The sequence below is a fragment of the Pteropus vampyrus genome, unplaced genomic scaffold (assembly GCF_000151845.1).
Source record: "Pteropus vampyrus isolate Shadow unplaced genomic scaffold, Pvam_2.0 Scaffold83, whole genome shotgun sequence".
NCBI classification, from domain to species: domain Eukaryota; kingdom Metazoa; phylum Chordata; class Mammalia; order Chiroptera; family Pteropodidae; genus Pteropus; species Pteropus vampyrus.
In genome coordinates, this window is record NW_011888864.1 from 5,185,753 (window position 1) to 5,208,475 (window position 22,723).

The 22,723-nt window shown below is 35.6% G+C and overlaps 1 protein-coding gene across 1 annotated transcript in view; it reads left to right on the forward strand.

Annotated features, from left to right (window-relative positions):
- NALCN (sodium leak channel, non-selective) overlaps window positions 1–22,723 on the forward strand; it is a 292,340-nt gene that overhangs the window by 196,330 nt on the left and 73,287 nt on the right. Inside the window, exons 16-17 of the mRNA XM_023532439.1 lie at window positions 14,238–14,374; window positions 15,671–15,812. Coding sequence (XP_023388207.1) covers window positions 14,238–14,374; window positions 15,671–15,812 — 279 coding nt within the window. The remainder of the gene's footprint in view (window positions 1–14,237; window positions 14,375–15,670; window positions 15,813–22,723) is intronic.

Here is a 22,723-nt window from a genome sequence, read left to right on the forward strand (position 1 = left end):
TTACAGTCATTGAATTGCAAAAAGACTTTCTCAGCTGTGTTAAGACTTGTTATAAGGAGTTGTGGTAGCTAGTTTTACCCCGTGTGTCTCTAAACAGGAAAAATGAATATTTTGGAGGTGTTGTCACTGTCTTGACTCCTTTTGGTCTCAAATTTCACACAGCCCATCTGTTCTTTGTTCTGACAAGGTTATGTAAGGGTATTAGTTTCCTAAGGTTGCTATAACAAAAATATGAAATCTGGCTGGTTTTAAAACAACAGAAAGTCATTGTCTTGTAGTTTTATATACCTTCCATTCTTTCCCAAGCTTTCTTATTATCTCTCTGCTTATTCATTCATTCCTCAAATCTTTGAGTCCCCACTGTGTGCAAGACATTTGGCCAGGCACTGATGAGACAAGAATAAACAAGTTCTATGCTCTCATGGAACTAATGATCTAATGGAGGAGTCGGACATAAACCAATTAATAAATATTTACAAATTAATATGAACTTTCTTCAAAAAAGAACACTATTTGAGTGAAGAGTTAATAAAAACAAAACAAAACCAAAAAAAAACCCTGTCCTAGATGGGTATCAGAGAGATGAGGAAAGAAAAACACTTGAGTTATGAAAGCTGAGCTGCAATGAACTTTTATAAAGGTGTTGATAGGGGAGGTGAGAGCATTCTAGAGAAAAGGAAAAGCATTTGGCACAACCAGAATCCAGAAAGTCCAGAGTAAAGTAGTATAAAGTGAGCCTAGAAAAGTAAAATGAAGCTCCTTGAAAAACATGTTAAGAACTTTTTACCTTCGAACTAAGAGCAATAGGAAGCTACTGAAGGCCTTTAAGATGGGAGGCAGTAGGGAATTAAAGAGCTATTTGGGAATTAAAATCAGTAGGTACTTGGTGATAGTTTGGACTTAAGGACATAAGCGAGAGAGTATCAAGGATGACTCCTGGTTTCAGCTTTGTCTCCTTGGATGGATAATGATGCCATTTAAGAAACACTAGCATAGAACCGTACTTGAGGGAAAAGATGATCCACTCAGTCTTGGGCATGTTGAGTTTGACTCTGACCAAAGAGGCATAATAATTGGTTGCATATAGGTCCAGAGTTCAAAGATGAAGTCTGGCTGGCTAGAGATATAAACATCTCAATGTAATTAACAGTCAGTGTAATTCTTAATTATCCAGTGCCTACTAGGTGCCAAGCACTGTTCTAGGCACATAGGATAAGTCAGTGAACAAACCAGACAGAAGTTCCTGTGCTGTGATTCTTCAGTCCTAGGAAAGTTCTCTGTATTTGCATAATACTGGAAGTTGTAAATCTGGATGAGATTGTATTGGGTGGGAAGAAAAGAGATTACAGGTGTCTTTAGAAAGAACACCATTTAATAATTACTGCTGCTTGGCCCTTAAGGTACCACAAATAATCTGTCTCTGCCTTTTTGTCCATGTAAATTTTGACTTGGTTCTATTACAAATAATTAACGCTCTCTCTGTCTCAAGTTCAAACACCCAACAAGAGAAAATCTGATTAGTCCAGCTAGTCAACATCACTCCTTTTAGGCCAGAATTTCATGTCTCTGATTGCTTCACAATGCTGGTCAGTCTTAGAGAAAGCCATCAGCTTTGAACAGGTCTAGATCCTGGCCAAACCACAAAGAGAGCCACCCTGAAATTTGACTGACTTCCTAAGACAATCCCTCTGGCTCTGACTATCCACCTTGGCCTCCACTCTGGAGGAGCAAGGTGCAAAGAAAGGGATGTGGAACAATGAAAGAAAGAGACCATATCCCCTTCCCAGTTGTTGGCCAGATGTCACATTTGTAGCTCAGTGGGGTAGGAGTGTGGGGGAGGTTTAAATCAGATATGAGACTGGATTGCACTAGACTGATTTTTAATAACTAAAGGTGGCCAAAAAGTCAGGGAATTTATCTAAGAACAGCGACAAGTTTTTCTTTATTCATAATTCTGCTTCCTTGTACTTCCGGGTCAATGATTTTATTGTTGACCTTTCTTTATATTCCACTCACTGCACTTACTCAGTGGTAGGCACAGTGGAGAGTAGTGTCTGGCATTCTCATACACAGCCATATGACTATAGAATATTTTTTACTTGCTATTAACAAAGGAGTGCCTTATATTATTTCTCGGAACTGAGAAATGTATATGCATGTTATTTTTTTTTTGATGTTAGCCCTATTTCCATGTTGTTTTGCATAAAATATGTTGATTAATGTGAATTTTCATAATGCATCTAATAAGCCCTTTTTATCGAAGTATGCAAAATTGAATAACTGTACAATCTGCGACAAGCATTCTCAGGAATGATACTTGGAAAATGCATGATTGTTGCCTAAAAAAGGAATTATTTAAGGGTGCATAGCACAGCTGGGGTTCAAGATTTCAATGTGGAGATTCCAGTACAAAATATGTGTCTTCCATACCTCTAATTTAAAGTAAGATATTTATTTTATGGTAAATACCATCACTGATACTAGTTATCTGTATACTAAGGTAGAACAAATAAGGAAATTTACTATAGACAATGAGAGCCAGATTTCACACTACTGTCAGAGAAAGAATTTACAAATAAGCAAAAGAGAGATTCCAGAATAAACCCTATGGCACTAGATCAATGTAGGCGTATCAGTATGAACTCAGTTTATTTTTTATTTTATTTTAAGATAGATAACTAGAGAGATCCATAGATACACAGATATGTAGATAGATACATAGATATGTAGATAATACATAGTTACAGAGATATATAGGTACATAGATGGATACATATTGTTAGATGTAGATAGTTGCATAGATGGATAGGGTTCTATGGTTACAAGATACATACATGAATAGGTAGGTACTATATATAGATATATGTGTCTACATGAGTTCCTATACATACATATACTTTCTAGCTGTTTCCTCTGAATGATCCTAAAAGCAGTGACATCCCAGTAACAATGAGCAAGCCCAGTGCCCAAGATTTTCATTTCTAAATACTATTTCTTCAAAAAACAAATCAATGCTCTTTGGAGAAATAGCTGATTCTAGAGCTAAGTCAAGGAAGACACAAGGTGAGACGTAAGTGTTTTGTGGAACCAGAAAGTAAGGGAGAGCTTTAAAAGAAAAAAGAGAAGGATATATCGGAAGAGTAGAGGAGTCAACTGAAAGAGCCCCCAGTGGCCAAAGCGGAAACAATTTCAGCAATAAAATAAATAGTAGTATTGAATTATAACCCCAAAAATGAAATAAATAAAAAAAAATATGTATGTATAAATGATTGAATTTAAAAAATGTAGAAGGGACAATTCTTCCTCACAGAATAATCCCAAATCATAAATGTAGAGAAATAGAAATAATAGAATAATAAATGAGGGAAATAGAAAATCCATTAGAATTGTCAACATAAGAAACACATAAACCTGTAGAGAATTTTTATAAGTATTTGAGCCAAACTGACAACATATGCCAGGGAGCAAGATCTCAAATGCTCCAGATAATAAGTTTTGCAGCTTCTTTTATGCTGCATTTATGCATTTGAAATTAAGGAGAGAACCTGAGGAAGATTGGACAAAGCAAGGTAGGGATTGGATTACAGGGTAGTTAACAAGATTACGTGCTCTCTGGAGGATTAATATCCTTTTCAGGAGGTATTACTTCTGGCATTCAAAGATGTGTTAACCTTTGCTCAAGAATAATGGACAGGGCTGGCTTAAAACCTTCACTAAAGAAGTTATACACCTGAGATGTGACTACACGCCATGACCTGTCCAGTTAGGAATTTATGATCAGGTCATCTTGTGAGATTACTTTCTGGAGAACCTCTTTTTTCATCTGCAGAATACTACAGTTATAATTGTTACAGACAAGATTTACTGATGAATGCTAAAATTAGTGTGTGAAACTTCAAGGAGAAATAGGATATTTGTATGGCTTGAAAGTATCCCCCCCCCATTATTTTTTTTTTTAATTACTGTGATAGTTTTAACCTGTGTCTACAAATTCTTTGATTCTCCTTCCTTCTAAGAGATAAAACAATTCTCTCCTTGAGTACAGACCAGAGTTAGTGACTTGCTTCTAACTCATGTGTAAGGAAAGGGAAACACTAGCTTTATAGCGAGGAAACCCAGCAGGCACACCTTACCCAGTGATTATGCTTATAACATCACTAGTATTAAGGCATATCAATATCATATACCCTCTGGTATGATGAGACAAGAATGTTGTCTTCATGGGATTCTTTCAAAAATCTATCACTTCAATCTAATCATGGGAAAACATCAGACAAACTCTAACTGAGTGGTACTTTACAAATTATCTGCCCAATATTCTTTAAAATTGTCAAGGTCATTTAAAACAAGGGAAGTTTGAGAAACTGTTGCAGCCAAGAAAAGCCTAAGAAGACATAATAATGAAATGTAATATCATATCGTGGATGTGATCTTGAAACAGAAAAAAAGACATTCATGCAAAAATCGGGGAATTCCAAATAAGTTCTGCACTTTAGTTAAAAGCATTTGACCAAGGTTAATTTCTTAGTTTTTATAAATGGTCTGTGGTTATGTAAGATGCTACCATAAGAAAAACTAGGTCAAGGGTATACTGGACTCTGTACTATCTTTGCAATTCTTATATAAGTTTCAAATTGTTTTGAAATGTGGTGCTTTTTAATGGAATAAGAATTTTCTATGGTGGTAAACTCTGATTACACAACATATAAATACGTACATTGGTTGCTGTGTTGCCTTGTTCAAAGGCTCATGCATCTGTGAGGTTTTATACCATGAATATGTTGTGTAGAATTTGTAGTTAATTATACTTTTTTGATCTTGAAAAGCTAGGAGCATATACTTCATCAGAAGCCAAATCAAAAAAGCTTTTTGTGATTCTGTTTCTAATAGAAAAATCTTATATGACTTGTCATTTTTCCTCTTCCTCTTTATCAGTAATATAACTCATGTGAAATTGGAAGAATTTGTTGTGCTGGTTAATATGGCTGATTCCACATTATAAAGAACCTAAGAAAAGAATAATAGCACTGGTGATGAGAAATATCACAAATGAGACACTTCAGTCTGTTTATGGGATACCATTGATGTTGCCTTTTTTGTTCTTCATCTCATCACCATTGTGTTATCATTGTCTCGTGTGTATAAATGTACAGTGTGAGGCCATGGGGCTACAAAGAGTTCTTTCCTTAATTAAAAATTTGTCATCTTACTAGGGGAAAGGTACACATAATTAGGAAGTTATAGAGCAAAGACCTGAGAACTAAGGTCGAAGAAGATGCAAGGAGCCGTGGGAAAGGTGGGAGGCGGGTCGACAAGACGTGTCTAAAAATGATGAATCGAATTTTGTTATGAAAGTGGGAGAAATGTCGCATGTAAAATGAATAGCAGGCACAAAATTTCAGAAGTAAAAGTGCATCTATTGCCTGAAAATTTTTTGATGAGGGGATGTAAACGATGTTTAGAAACTCAAGCTCTGGAATCAGAAAGATTGTGGTCAAATCCCAGTGCTACCTACCACTCCTTAACTGCATGACCTCAGGCAGTTGACTTAAGCTCTTCGGATCTCAGTTTCCTCATTTACAACGTGCTAGAATCTGGAGCTAATTATGGTACCCACATCAAGGACTATTTTAAGGATTAAATAATATTAGCAGAGCAAAGTGTTCAGCATAGTAAGTTGCACATATGTTTACTACTTCAACTACTAATTGTTATTCTAATATATCTTACTGGAGAAGATGACTTTTGAAGAACCTATAAGAGTTAACCAAAGGTAGAAAGAAAGTATCACAGGCAGGGGAAAAGTAGATTCAAAAGCACAAACATGTGAAAAAAGACTGTGTGGGAGGGACACACAAACCAGTATTGTTAGACTATAAAGACTGAGGCCCTGGAGGATACTTAATGCCATGCTAAGATTAGAATTTCTCCTATACCCAAGTGACCATCCCGGAATTACTTTAAGGACTGGGAACATGTTGGCATTTCTTTTTAAAGTGTTCTGAAAGATAGATTTAAAGGGATAAGATTAAAATGAAAATCCAGTTAGGAGGGTTTAAGGACTGGCAGTGAGATAAAACCTGGATGACCAAGTGACCACTATATTCAGCATCATGGGAAATGTTGGTGACTCTGGCAAGAGTAGACCCACTGAGGGGGCAGGGAGAGATCTGAGACCAGAGCGGGCAGAAGATGAGTGGGAAGTTAGTGTGGAAAACAGCATGGCTGGGGAGCGTCGGCCACCTTTTCAAGAAGCAAGTTTGAAAAGGGAAGGAGGATAGAGAAGGGCTGAAGATCGGGAAAAATGTTTGCCTCTCTCTATTTTTATTTTTATTTTTTAAATCAAGAGTCTTGAGAAAATAAAGCAATCAACACAGTAAAGAGGAAGACTTGGGAAATATTGGAAAAGGTTGGTGTGGTCTCAGACTAGGTAGAAGAGAGGGGGTCAACAGCATGTATGTGCTCTCCTCTTCATTTATCCCCACTCACTGAGATGGGATCATTTTCACGTAGAGTTTGCAGTTACTGTGGCTATAGTGATAGCTTGGTTTTTATAGCACATTTCCCTTGAGTAATTCAAATTACAGGCAATATGCTATCTTACTTACATATCTGGCATTTATATAAAAGAGTGAAGGTCCTCATTTTTCATTTGAGAACATTAAAATCTAGAGTGGTTAAGAGATTAGAAAACTGAGCAAAAATGTAAATTCACATCTTACTTTTTACTGTTTGTGCTGAGAGTATGCTATCTCCTATGTTTTCTAAATCAAAACAGAGAGGACAGTTATATATACATTCTGAATTCCCTTCGGTATGGGCTTTTTTCCCTATTACTTAGTGAATATTCATCTCATAGCAAGAATCAAGCATCTACTTTACATAGAACTCTAATTTCATCTGAAGTGGAGCAAAAAAATGCATTTTTTATCATAATGAACATGTTTCTATGACTCAGTAAATTCCCTAATGGAAACAATGTGTTTCAGTTGAATAACACAAGAGAGATATAATATAAAATAGAGGTGTTTGGGACTTAGAAGAAAAAACATACAAAAGCAAAACTGTATTCATTACTACTATCTCTAAGAAACCATTAATTTTATTAATGGGAATTTAAGGGACAATAATATAAGAATAACATCCCTTCAACATAATTTGATATTCTAGTTTTTTGAATAGTTTTCTTTTTTCCCTCTGACTAACTTGTTATTATTTTCTATTAGCCTAGCCTTGTTGCAAATATTATTTACATCACTGCACAAAGTGCCCTTCTGAAGGACATTTACAAAGCCTGTAAGATCTTAGGTCCCGTGTTGTAATAAGAGCATGAAAGTGAACATTTCAGGTACATTTTAGGGATGTCATAAGATGGTGCAAATGCAACAGCTTTTCATAAGTGCTCTGCTGGTCTCCCAAACCAGGAAGCGCAGAGCAGTCACTCAATTCCTCAGTGTACCAGCTTCTCCAAGTACATCCCTCCTCTCTTTTCCTTCACGGGCAAGCTGTAAGAACGAATGAGTAACAGCTCCGAATCTGTTGAGAGATGTAGAAAAGGAAACACTACACGCCATTAATCCGCTGAAGTTATGAAATTACTTTGAACATTTTGGGGTGCCAGCTGTCATGTAAAAATGCAACTTTTTATGGCCCCTAGACAAACCAAGAAATGAGCCCTCCAATTTACATCCAGAAAACCCCAATTTGACCTTTGAAGTACTGGGTTTAATATGGATTTTTGTGGAAGAGGGGAAAATCAGTGACTTAAACACTTTTGAAAATAGCATTTTTAAAGGGTGTAGTATTCTTATATAATATGCAATCATGTGGATGAATGGACCTTTGTCCAGGAGAAAAAAACAAAAGGTCCGCCCCTCTAAGAAACACTTCACTGTATTCAACAGGCTAGTGAGGAATTATTCTTTATATTTGTATATCAAGTTTTTATAGTAACACAGAGATATTAATAAAAACCAACATGTTGGATCGTTACTCCATATACCCCATCTGTTTTAACCCAGAAGCCATGCAATTCAGGTTGTAAAATCACAGAGGCAAAATAGCAAGAGAAACTTTCTTGAAAAATGGTAGTTTTGCTTTAGGCAGATACTCAGTTCTGATTCACTGTGTCATATATAGATCCAGGAAAAAAAAAAAAAAACAACAACAACCAGCAAAAGTCTTTGTGTAAAGTAACAGAGATAATTCAGCCTTAATTTAATCAGGCAACTAAGAGGAACTCCTTTCTCCAGATTGAATATAAGGTGGTCATTTTCATGTAATGAACAGTCGAAAAATACTCTTTGGTTTCATTAACCCACATTTTTCGAATTAACGGACAAGACGTTAAAATGAGAATTCTTTCCCAAGTCTGAATGCTTTTTTAATTGTTTTCTTTTAGAAAAGCACACTAAAAATTACAAAATTTTTTATTAAATGTAATCTTTCAATTCAGTTATTTGTTGCAGCATTCAGAAAGGAACTGACTGAATAGTGTTTGAATATTTTAACAGAAAAAAGCACAGGCTGAGATATGGAAGATTTAAGCGATGAGGCAGAACAGGGTATGTGTCATGCAGAGCAATTACACCCAACTCTCTGGAGAAGCACAACTAAAGCAAAAGGCTTTGGCCGCCCAATGGGTAATGATATCTCAGCAAGACAGATGCTCAGCCATAGAATAGCGCTGAGCTTAGCTGATTTATATTTTTTAAAGCTCAAGGTTTGAAATTTTTTTCTTTGATTCTAATTTCTTTTTTGAAAATGTGTGTTTTTGTAACCATAGGAGTCTGTTGCAAAGCTATCATCTGATCTATCTCTTGCAACCAGACTTCATGCTCAGTTGAAGCCATTTTAAACTCCTTTGTACTGCTCTTTACATTAGCTTTTTCAATATACAGAATAAAACCTTGGAATTATCTGCATTATGTTCCTTCCGTTCGAGAATCATGATCTCTGAAATAATTTTACGTGGACATGTACAATTACAGTTACTATATGTCAGCAGGTCTGCCTTTGTGATATAGTATAATGATCTTAAATTATTATCCAGTTCTTATACTCCATATTATTCACTCATTTGCATCAAAGTAAATTTAATCTTGGAAAAATCTCACTTACATGCAAGAGAGCGAAAGAATTTGGATAAAAGGTAGAATACCATTTTATTACATATTAAAGAAACTTGATAGTGGCTTTGAAGTACCATGAAATACTTTTTTCTTTAGTCTGGTTGCCTCATCCTCCTCATCCTCTCCTTACCTTTCACCTTTTACCCGCTCCACACGCACTCTCTCTCTCTCTCAGTCTGTCTGTCTGTCTGTGTCTGTTTCTCTCTCTCTCTTATCTTGCTCATTCCTTTCTTTTTTCTCTTTGTATCTTAGTCATAATCATGGATTAGAGAAGGAAAAATGATCAAGGTTATGGTGATTAATGGTGGTGCAGTAAGAATTAAATGATTTTGCTCAACTGTATTATCTTCCCTTTAAAAAATATATAACTTTTTACTGAATTATAATATACACATAGAAAGAGGCATTTTGCTGAATTTTTCCTAACTGAACACACCTAGCACCCAGATCAAAAAATAAAGCCCCCTTTAGGATCTCCTCCTAAAGATCCAGTTGATATGTTTCACCCCCACCCCAGGATAACCACTCTCCTGAGACTAAGCACCATAGATTAGTGTTGCCTGTTTTTTAACTTTATATAAATGGAATCATTCAGTATACAATTTTGTCTGGCCTCTTTCGCTCAACATTATGTTGTGAAATTCATCCAAATTCTTGTGCTTGGATGTAGTTCATTGGTTGAGTGTTTAAATATACCACAATGTACTTTTCCATTCAACTACTGATGGGTACTTGAAGAGTTTACAGTTTGAGACTCTTACAAATAGCAGTGCCTTTGGTTTGTGAGGGCGTGGCCATGCTATGTGTGTACGCACATTTCTGGTACATATATGCCTAGGTGAGGATTTGCCAGGCCACTGGATGTGTGTATGTACATCTTTGGTTGATGCTGCTTACCTGTAAACAACAGAAAAGAGCACATGGCAACTGCTGTTCAGAAGGAGGCCCCTTCCTGTTTGTAGAAGATTCTATTTTGTGCCTCAGCAGTGAGATCTGATATATCTACCATTCAAGCAGCCACTCATCTTTCTCTATTATCTGCTGGGAAACAATGGCTGATACTCAAGAAAAGGGTTTGTAGGGTTCTGAGTCATTACAAAGAGCTTCTCATTTGTTCTTTGTATTTCCACCATTCAATAATCAACTGAAGCTGAATTCTAATTTATTCATCTACAAAGTTATTGTATTTTTACTCTCTAGAAGGTGTTATAAAAGCAAATTAAAAATGGAATATGGACCCTAAGGAACTTAAGAGCTTTGGGGAATCTAAGTAACTCCAATACAAATTAGGATGAGATGAGTTGCATTTGCAAAACATATAGGCAAGGTGATTATTTTTAATACTGGTAGCCTACATATGTTAAATGTTATATTCTATAACATATGATTAATATTATAAAATTTTATGTATAAATTTATTCTAAGCATCCATCGCTTAGTTCATCAATGGCAGATGGAAGTTCAGAATGAATGCCGCGGAGTCTAATTTTATTCTTTTCTGTCTAGGGACACCTATGCACCACACAAACAAATTTATTCAATCAATAAATAGGTATTTTCTGCTCATCTCTCCACCCTTCAGGATATACCTAAAATCCTTTTTTTTAATTTCCCAGTTATCTGCTGGAGAGTTTAGTTCTGCTACCTGATCAGTATAATTATTTATTCAACAAATAATTGTTTAGCTTACTTTGTGTCAAATATTATGGCAGCCCCTGGATATAAAATGATGAAAAAAACCCATACCATCTTTGTCTTCGTAAAGTTTACAGTCTCAGGGAACAGAGATAGTGTCAAGTAGTCAAGTGCTATAATTTCAAATATTGCTTTAATGTAATGAATTTAATAGTGTCCCTCCAACCCCCAAATCCATGTCCACCCAGAACATCAGAATGGGACTTTATTTGGAAATCACATTTTTACAGATGTAATCAGTTAAAATCATACTGGTTTGGATGGGCCCTAATTTCAATGACTGGTATTTTTGTAAGAGAAAAGAAAGAGATTCAGATAGAAAGATAGAAACACACAGGCAAGAAGGCATTGTGATGACAAAGGCAGATATCGGAGTAATGCAGGTACTAGCCAAGGAACACCAAGGATTGCTGAGAAGCTTGGAAAAGTTAAGGAAAGATTCTTCCTGAGAGCCTTCAGAGAGAGCATGGCCCTTCTGGTACTTTGATTTAGGACTTCTAGCCTCCAGAACACTGAGAGAATAGATTTCTGTTATGTTAAGATACCAGTCTTGTAATAATTTATTATAGCAATCCTAGGAACCTAATACAATATGTATTAAAGTGAACCATAAAAAGTTGCCTATTTTTGACTGCTTTGACCTACACAAACAGCAATTTCATATGGTCCAACTCAATATGCTATGAGCTAACTTGTTAGAGGAAGACCTTGTTGGTTCCAGAAAGTTTCTCTGAGGAATTGCTAGTGGAACTGAAATCAGGAGAACAAGTGGAAGTTAATGAAGAATAAGAGAGAAAGGGGAAGAGAGGAGCCCCCAACGGAGTGGCCAGCGTGTCCAAAGGCTCCGAGGCAGAGGGCCCAGACAATGATGAGGAACAGGAAGAAGATGACATGACTGGAACATGCTGTAGGCATAGGGCCAGATGAGGCTGGACAGATAGGGAGGAGCCAAATTGAGCATTAATGCCAAAGGATTAAGAGTTTTGTTTAAGAGCAATGGAACACCATTGAAGGGTTTAAGCCAGAAAGTGAGAAGATTACTATGACTGCAGAATGGAGAACAGATTCAAAGGAGCCAAACCAAGTGGGGGAGACCATGAGAGGGAGTAGAGGAGCCCAGAGACTAGGGAAGCCTGATGGGGATCGAAAGGATAGACAAGCTGAGAGGTTTTTAGGAGTGCTTTTGTTTTGGTGACATGTCCTGATATCCATACCATTTGCTTGTCTTTGAAGACATTTCATTCTCATAAAATACACATACCAGTCTCCGTACATCTAGAACCCCAGCGCTGACTGACATAGTCATGCGTTGCAGTTCTGCTGCCCAAGAGTCTCTGGAAGTAGAAGTAGCACTTTCATTTTTTTCTTCTTTCTTCCTTTGCTCCTCACCTTGTGCTCTCAGCACTTTGTTTCTGTCTTGGCTAGAGTAATTATTATACCTTATTGTCATTATGTGTGTTTATAACCATCTATCATTATAATGTGTGCTCCATGAGAGCAAATGCTATGTCTTGGTTTTATTTTTCTAACCCCAGAACTTAACAACCAACCTGGCCTATAGAATTTGATTTATAAATACATATAAATAAATGTGTCAGCAAACTACATGTTACTTCTGCTTTATCTCCTCAGTTGTCTTTGGCCTTGTATTGTCTTTCTTTCTCGTCTGACTTATTAACAGTTTTGTTGTTGTTGTTTTTCTATATTCTTCACTAACTCTGACAAATACTTTTCTACTAGTTGTGTCAGTGAACTTTGGAAAATAAATCTCTTCTTCATGAATATCTTTGTTATGTATGAAGTCATTTTTCTGATTGCCTGCATCTCCTGGAGATGCTAGCCATTTTTGTTTTGTGCCTTTGGGAGCTAATTCTTTATCACTGTCATCATCATAACCATCAAATTATTGAGAACGTGTTGTACTCGATGTTCCACTATGGGAGAGAGGAAGGCAATAAACAGTAGTGGCCCCTTCCCTAAATGAGATTACCACCTAAGACAAGGAACCAAAGATGAGCCACAAAATCAAATAAGATGTACAAGTAGCTGAGGTAAAATATTTATATTATACACAAAAAAAATGTTAGAACAGTTTATGTAGTGGAACAAGAAAAGAAGCATACTTTTTCGAACTAGAAAAGAGATATATAATCTTACTACAACTCACAACAACTGAGCCATATAATGTATTGAAATTTGGATGTTCCCCCAAAATGCAGCCCATATTCTCTCTGGTCGGTTTGAATATCCCTATCTGGGTACAAGAAAAGAGTTGCTGCTTATCTTCTTGTTATAAAAATTTCTTAGCCTTTCATGATAATCTTTCCACAAACCCGAGATAAATTGTAATTATAGAGTAAAAGCATACCCAGCAAGGAATGAGAAGCTGATGGCTTTTGCAACATGCTTCCCTAACTCTACCATAAAGGCTGTGCCTGAATTAGATGTACTCATTGAACAGGATCAGTGCTCAAAGATGCAGTCTGCGGAGCCAGGACAGGAGATGGAGTGGACATGGAGAGGTTAATTCCGGTCAGTAGAGAGGTCTGAGAGGAGGTAAATGCTCAAGAAAAGTAAGAAAAGACTGAAAGAGAAGTCAACCCCAGGAGGGGAAGGAAAAGAGAGTGAGAAAGTATAGAAGCCACAACTCATTTTTCAGGTCAGAATTCACTAGCTAAATCTATCCTTACCATGCTTCCTTAGGTCAGCATGGATTCCAGTTTGTGATGTTAAATCTCAGCTTCCCTGAAATATGGTTTGTAGAATATAAAAACCATCTTGTGGAAGAATACATACATACATACCATTTTCACGTCATTTCTTGCAAAGACGTTTTATGGCATGTAATGTAATAATTCCCAAGCATCTTTACAACTAAATAGAAGACTCTTCTTTTATGAACCAAATGTGTTGTTTCCATTTTGAAGTTTTCTTTTTAATCTGTTAGAGTAAATGACCAATTTTCTTGCCATTTTCCCTCTTTTAAAGTATTACCACTTAGGATTTTAATTTATTTTTTATTCGTTTGATTTCTAATTCTGGCACATATTTATAAAAACAAATTTTATTTTTTAAATATGTTAGTCATAATAAATAAGTCAACAGTAAAAAATAATGTTTGGTATGAAAAGGAGCTTATACTCGGGAATAAAATAACATAAATTTTTCTTCTAATTTTTTTTTCTGATTTAGTTTTTTTGTTTAGTTTTGTTTTTGTTTTCCCAGTGCTCAGTTTGAGTGCACAGAGCAATAAATGGCAGGTGACAGAAGTATACTTGGTAGTTCTCTGCTGCCATCTACTGTTTATTCATGTAACAACTCATTGTTTCTTTGATTCTAAAAAAATCTAATCGTCTGACTTATAGTACTATAGGTTACCCCCTTTTCTTCTTCTTTCTGTTTTTTTCTTAGTTAAAGCAAAGTGAAGCGAATGCAGACACCAAAGAAAAGCTCCCTTTACGCCTTCGAATCTTTGAAAAATTTCCAAACAGACCACAAATGGTGAAAATCTCAAAGCTTCCTTCAGATTTTACAGTTCCTAAAATCAGGTATTAAAGTATTTCTTTAATTGTTTATCTCAAATACACTGTAAAAGATTCATCTTAAATCTGATCCAGCCCTTCTTTCAAACTCATGTTAGTATTTTTCTATTTTTAAATTATTATCTAAATTTCTACTCTGTTTTAAAAATCATTGATCCCTTTAAGCAGTATATTCAGAGCAGTGTCATTTGACAAGTGTATTAGCCTAGGCAAGAAGCCTGCTTGTCACTGCTTCTCTCTGAGATGCTCCTAGGTATTTAACTTCTCAGGTAACTGGTGAAGGTGCTCAAGGTTGCAGAGATGGCAGATAGATATCAACCTCTGACTCTCAACCAGGTAAGGATAAAATTGACTCTGAGGACCTTTTATTTTCAAGACAATAGAGAAACACCACTGGCCAGGTTTCTGTACTACTGTAACAGCATTTGTTTAGAATGCCATATGTGATTACAATATAATTTGTCTTACATTTTTTAAAAGAACCATGGCATTACTCACTCATGCCAATTTGATTTTTTATCACTTTGCCCCCCAGTTAATTGATTGCATAAAAGATGCTTTAAAACATTTATTTTAAAAAATTAAAGGAAATCCTTCCAATTATAGCTCAAAAATTATAAATAGAACCAGAATAATGTGAAATATGACATTTTTTTAATGTAACTAGTTTTAAAAACAATTCTATGCGGCAGTTATAAAAGTGTTAGACTGGATGTGGTACAATAATATTTAAAATTCAAATGGAAGTATATTTCCATTTCTGATTTTAAAAAGTAAAATTTAAAACCTGAAAATATGAAGTATAAAGGAGCTGTAAATTAGATTCAAGATTAGTGGTTATTTGAAAAGAAGTTATTTGAATTCTCACCATGCTTTAGAGATCAGATGAAGTAAGTTTCTTTTGAGTTATTTTGAGTCTTTAAATGCAAAATTATCTCTCAAAGATTTTTAAGATAAATGGAAGTTCAGAGAGATGAATTAATTCTTTCAAGTCTTGGAGGAAGGGAGTATCTTATGACCATGAGAGAATTAAAAATTATGTGAATTACTGAATATTATTGCTTAAAAGTTAGGGATATTACGTTTTTTAAGCAGTAATGACTGAAAATTTAGGAATCTTTCTCTAAATTAATTACTCTGGTAATTAATCTAAACACCACTCTTGGTATGACATGTCTTGTTTTCTATGAACTTTTGTCAGTGCTTGATAACTGTAGCTTAAGCAAAAGCGTCATTGAAAAATGCTATCATTTGCTCCATTTCATTAATAATGCTTGATGTGTATATATTTCATTTGCAAAGGGAAAGTTTCATGAAGCAGTTTATTGACCGCCAGCAGCAGGACACTTGCTGCCTTTTAAGAAGCCTTCCGTCGGCCTCATCTTCATCATGTGATCATTCTAAACGGTCTGCAATTGAAGACAACAAATACATTGACCAAAAAGTAAGAATCACTGCCTCAAATATCCAAATTTTTCTTAAGCATATGTGTTAGAGATTAAAAAAAACATATAATTGTGTAGGGTCCTGAAATCTAATGTCTCAGGAGAATAAAGAAAAAATTTTTTTTTTTTTGCGGAAGAAATCATTATACCTAAGATTTTTAAATTTACTAATTTGAATTTTGCATTTCTACAAGTGAGCTTTTGAGCCTTGCCATGTAACAGATGTGTGACTTCAAATAGGTCAAGAGCCTCTCCAAACCTGCATTTTCTTTGCAGAAGGATGCACTCTGATCTCTAAGGTTCACCCCAGGCTTAACCATTGCCTACTTGTATGTTGCCTTTTGCAGGAAACGATGCTTATTTCAGTTGTTACACCAGAGAAAATAACTAGAGCAAGTTTCTCTAAAGTCAGTCAAAATAAATAACTACCACTTATTGAGTGCTTAGTATGTGGCAGGAATTTTCTCTAGGTATATTATCTTATTCTTCTCTGATTTACCTATTTCTTAATCATTCGAAAGGTCGATAGGGAATTTTTTTTCTCATATTCCACTGTTAGAAAATGAAAGATCAATAACAGAGTTTGTAAAAGAGATTAAAGATTAGAGTTTGCAAAGACATCTAATTTACTTGCAAGTATTTCTCTTTGGAAGCCTTAATTTATTTTTTATTCCTTTAATTTGTTACTGCCCTTTTACTATTTCTTATATCAAATACATATTTCTCTATCATCATGTAAAAATAAAATACCAACTCTTTCATCCTCCAACATTCTCCATTTCTCTTCCTTGTCCCTCCACCCCATAAGGATTAGACTTTCAGAGTATCTTTGCTTTTCTCCTCTCTTCCCTCGTTTCCATTATTTCTTCCCAAATTGAATTTCTCTCCCTTATCACCTTCCCCTACCAATTCCTCTGTTCTCTGCTATAGTTTGATTTTGTTCTCAATTATTATAATGATTTTCTTTGCGATATGTCTCTTCTTGTTCAAGAGTTTTTATTTATTTTCTTTCAATCATCTACAGATGTCATTCCTCTGTCTTATAGATTCCAAGTTTATAGATGGCAAATCTGATGCCAATGTCATTTTTTTCCACTTGAAAAATAATTAGTTCAGAAACGTTACCAGGATATACATTGTATGTCTTTTATCATTCAAACTACCTAAACTGAGAAGTCTTTTCAGTCCATATTTGACAGGAAATTTTTCATTTATTATTTGTTCAATTATTACTTCTCCATCTGCTCTTTTTTTTCCTCCTCCTTTTCCCTTATGATTGCCATTTCTCTTTTTTCCTTCTGTGCTCTGGATATTTGTTCCACCTGAACGTCCAGGGCACTAATTTAGTTTCAACTGAGACCATCCTTCGCTTTTAAATTTTGAGTGAAAAATCATGAAATGTGTTTCGGTGTGCACATGCACGCACGTGCAGTATACTCTTAACTCTCTTTAAAGACTTTAACTCTTTTACTATTTTATTAAACATGTCACCTTTCTTTTCCATAGTTACATTTCACTCAATACTGTGTACAGGACATGGACACAAAAGTTCATATGTCAGCCAATAGTCAAGTGAGAGGATAATAATGGCCTGGTTTCATCCAGTCAGTCTGAAACTGCATTTTGCATATCAGGAATACACATTGTTTATTATTTAAATTTATTTCAAAAGACTTTAAGCCAGAGGTGCGCAATGAACCTCCAGGCTGGGCTGTGGGTTAACTCCAGCTAACTCCAAGAACAATGTGGAGAGCTGATATCATTTATGCCCCAAATGGCAAATCCAGAACACGCTTTTTTAAGTCCCACTGGAAACACAAAATTGAAATCTTAGCTTGTAAAAATTTATTTTCTCTCTAAAAGGAAAGATGATGTTTTTCAAATTTTTGAACGGCGTGTTTTGAAATAGTTGAGGAAAAAATTAAAAGATTCTTGGCACATGTGGAGGGTTGGGGGTGAGAATTTGGAGAATTTGGTGTCCTCTTTTGTGCACCTGCCATTACTTCTCCCCAGGCCATTTCTGTGTTGGGTTACAGACAGAGAACTTAGAATGCCATTTCTAATTTCTTTAATGTCCTTATATTTTGAGGCTCTTTAAAAGTCTTCTCATTTAATAGTTATTTTTAACTGAGAATAAGATAACTATTATAGTTTATTCTGTAATTTAACCTTTTAGCCTCCCTCATAATCTCTTAAAATATAACAAACTAGCAATATCTTGCTCCTCGGTGGTATCCGAGCCACTCAGCATCTAAAAGACTAGAATGTTTGAAGACTGCAGGCAATCCTAATCTACAATGTCAGTTGATTGAAACACACAACACATGATTTTATACAAGGAAAATTATCAATAATGGTTAGATTTCCCTTCGTTCCGTGTAAGCCTATTTGACCCATATGTAGATGTTGGAATAATATTGTTTATCCCCTTACAGCCTTCATTATCTGGGTAAATGCTCCAATTTGGAAGGTGTAATGCAGAGACCATATTTGCTCTTTGTCTAAGCAGCAACTACCCTATCATGGCAGGAGCAAGAGACATACTCATGCTGCCATCCACTCTTAAAGCTTTGACTTTAAGTTGCCAGAAAAGTAGACTTCACAATTTCTTTCAGTATCCACTGTTTTTGCTTCAGCTGCCATCAGTTCCTGACATTCTTCTTAAATACTCAGAATTTGTCATCCTTGTTGAGTGCCATTGGGCAGGGAAACCCAAAACAGAGAATTTCACATAATGAATTTCAGGGGTGAGGATTTAAAGGAAGCAGAAATCAAAGACAAAGCAGTTTAGTATTAGTATTTTTTAATATGGCAAGCTTTTTTCACTTTTATTAAGAAACCCTAAAGCCACTTTAAGAAAAATAAATAAACACTCGACAAAAATTTTGAACAGAGATTAGCTCCTCTGACAACGTATTTATCAGGAAATTTTTGTTACAATCCAAACTGTCTTTGTACATGCCAGTCAGTGCCAAATGGACAGCAAGGTGTTCTACGTGAAAAAAAATTCTTCCAGCACCGGGGAATACAAATTGAGGCTGTTTTTTCCTCAGAGTGCTAAGAAATAAAAAGAAAACAAGAGGCTGGCTTATCAGTGATTCTTATAACATGGCAAAGGAACAATAAAATAAAACTTTTCCTTTAATGATTACCAGTAAGGAGAAACTGCACTTCACTAGAAGGAATCACTTTTCTCTTGCCAGGAAAAACACTGAGTCCGTAGGAACCTAAAGATCACACGTTAAGTGGGGAAAAAACTGACAACAGAAGCTAGGGGAGGGGAGACTAATAACGCAGAAAACAGGAGAGCACTTTAGGCAAGATTTTCTCTGAGTAATTACCCTGGCTTTGAACCATCATAAGTAATTCCCATGGCAACCTCGCTTTGGAGAAACCATGTTTTTAAAAATAGCCCTGTTTGATTACCTTTATCACATGGTTTAAAATACCTGTCCTTCTCTCAGTAAACAACAAGCAAACAAAAATGTAAAATCTTTAAGCCATCGTTGTGGTCTGCTCAGATCCTAAAGGAAAAAGAAAATGATGTTTTCCCCGCTCATCCTTGAGAGAAAAAGGCTGCCCTTCCAGACTCCAAAGGAAAGGTGTTCCCAAGAGCTAATTCTCACACTCCTTTCTCCTCTCACTTTCCCACATTTGCCCTTTTCTTCCTGATTGAAGGATAAACCCACCTATCTTGAGAGGAGTTTTTCTTGTTTTCAAGCAAAAGGAAGTCAGTCAATGGTTTTTCACCTATTTTTTTCTCCATATTATTGAAATTAAACCCTAGGTTTCTTAAGTAAAGTGCTTGTTAATAAACTGAGACTGAGACGTGAACGTGGCTTTCTAGTAATTCTGGTAATAAAAGCAGCCCACTCCATCCTCAGAAGTGAATCATCTCATCAAAGTCAAGGTCTCTACCATGCTTGGATCTGGGCATTCCCTGTTCTGAGCTTTCTCTTCTTTCTGCCCTGCTATTGTGGCTGGTGTGTCATTTCTGGAGTCAGAACCTATAATGGTGTGGGGAACATGAGTAACCACACAGATTTCTATCGGCCTGAGATAGATGAAGGGATGAGGACTGTCTCAGCCACTCCCTTGTGTCCTTGCACTTTCTAGTACAGTATCAGAACCCATATTTATAAAGAATAGTGAATATTTCTCTAACAATAGGTCAGTGTCTGCTCTCTTTCTTGGGAACAGCGGACATCTGGTCCTATGCAAAACATACACTGAAACATTTGACCCATGCCAAAAGGTCCTCGAAATGTGGCCCTGTCCAAAACTTCCATGGAGACATTTGGTCTGCATAGCTAATACAAATTCTGCTCTTCAATGACCTTCAAACCCTGATCCATCTACTTAACCCCATGTGCCATTACCAGCTAGACTACAGAGGCAAGAAGAGTTTGTGTTGGCACTACAGTCACAATACAATTACTAGACCAAGAAAAGATTTTAGTATTTTTTTATGTATTAATCCTATAAACCAAAGTATAGATAAACTTTATTTATACTTGAGCCCAGGGACATTTTCTAAGTGTGGACATTTTAACAAGACAAAATGCCCTTTAATGCTCTCTTAACTGCCTACTTTCTGCTAAGCATATAGCAAATTTAGTAATCAGCCCTCACAGTTAATAGCTAACGCATGTGCAGAACAAAGAGGAAAATGATCAACGTAATTCCTATGTTTTATTTACTCTTTTCATTTCTATTAGTCTCTAGCATTCACTCAGTCATTCAACAAACATTTAAGAAGTATCTGTTATTCATCTGACACTATTCTGGGCTATAGAAATTCAACAATGAGCAAGATATAAACTATAGCCTACTGGGGAGAAACACATGTAAATGAATGAAAGTAAAGAGTATTATAGGAACATGAGAGAGGATCTAAGTCTTTACAGGAGAAGGAAGATTGAGGAATTCAGGAGAAAGGTTCTCCAGGCAGAGAAGGAGGCATGTGAAAAGGCACAGAAAGCGTAATAAGCTTGATGTAACTGATTGTGAGAGGTAGAGTAGAATAGTGATTTAGTGATATAGGTGCCAATCTTCATCTATAAAATAGGGCTAATTCTTATTTTTAAGGTTTGTTATGATAATTAAATAATATAATATATGTTAAAAGCCTACTACTGCACCTAGTACTTGATAAGAAAGGTTACTGATATTAAGCCATACCATGAAGTCAGACTCAGCAAATAGACTTACATTCATCAATCAAGACAAATGACTTTTACTTAAACAAATTAACCTTCAGATGTAAAAGTCCAGTTGAAACAATATATTAAGTACTGATTTATTGTCCTTATTTCCCATGAGTGATTATTTTTCAAGTCTGATTTTTAATAATATTCCAGTTACTACTCCCATTGTCTACCTAGTGTCTTAGACTTTCAAGGAGTAAATTAAATTGTTCTGGAAAGATTTATTCTTCACAAAGCTTTGTTGATTGCCATACAGCATTTGGTAATTTTCTGTGTGATTACAGAGTGTTTGATGATTTGTTCCAGTAACTCCACACATAGCAGCAGTTATTCAGCCTAATCTGTAATTTGGATGAACATTTACTCACTTACAAAAAGAGAACAGCCTGTTTTCATCTTTAAGGCTTTTACTCTTCTGAAAGAATTTTCTAAAATAATAGCTTAGCATCTCTACTATGCCGTGAAAGATGTTTCTCTAAGAGCAGAGTGGGAGATTGCATGATATTGCCACCTAAACAGGGGCTGTATTGTGAAGATACGATGCACTGTTGTCTCAGAGAGGGAAGAAGTGGCATTCATCAGACCAACTATGAAAATCCTATGCACTTCTCCTTTAGCATAAAAATGTATTCGTGGATAATTGATTGACCATTTAGTCACAGTAATGGAGAGGAAACAAAAAGATAAGTAGTAAAAATGGGGAAAAAAATTCATTTTTATTGATCTTTGCAGTACGTTTTTGAGCTCAGATTAAAATAGAGCTGTGTTTGAGTGCGCATTCTTTCATTCGACGGTCATTTATTGAGGACCTTTATATGCAAGCAATGTGCTGGGTCTTGGGAAAAAAACACTCCTTCCAACTAACAGGAGAGTAGGAATTCCCGATTCTATGATTCTTCTATGATTCCCGATTCTATGATTCGTCTATGATTCTATGATTCTATGATTCTATGATTCTTCTTGCAGAATATTTAATTGTCATCATTTTTAGTTTGAGGTGATATGTAATTTGTTTGTATTCCTAAGGTATTAAGGGCCAAAAGTCAATCAGTCTAGGATTAATCGTCTTTTACAGGTAATAGAGAAGGCTTTTAATCAAGAGTTTTCAGGACTGTCTCCAAAACAAGTATCAGAGAGCTGAGATTGCAGCCAAACCTATCTTTGAAATCTACATTTGGCTGTACTTTCTAAATGTTCTTCTCTTTTGAGTATAGTTTTACTTATAAGTTTTACTTTCCACTAAGTGTTATGCCGGTCTCAATGTGTTATAGTTGCTGCTGCTGATATTCTTCTTATTTGGACCTGAAGTTCAAATACGAATGAATCGTAATTGGAGACCAAGGACTGCCCTTTTGTATTAGAGTGCACAGATTTTGAATTCACAAACATCTGTACGGTTAAAATCATCTGGCATTTTCTCCCACAATCATAAATTCCCTCATTTTGTTTAAATCTCTACAGATTTTCAATATTTATTTTTCTGTTTATATGTTATAACCATAAAGTCATTTTATCTTTTACTTCTGTAATTTAAATTGACCTACCATATATTATAGTTTCTTACCAGTAAGTACTGTATATTAAACACAACAAATTTTTTTTCAATAATTGAAGATGTTGCTTTTCCCTCATCCTTTGCATCATCAGTTTCATTACACTAGTCTAGCTGATATAAGGTGTTGAAGATTTGAGCTACAGCTTTA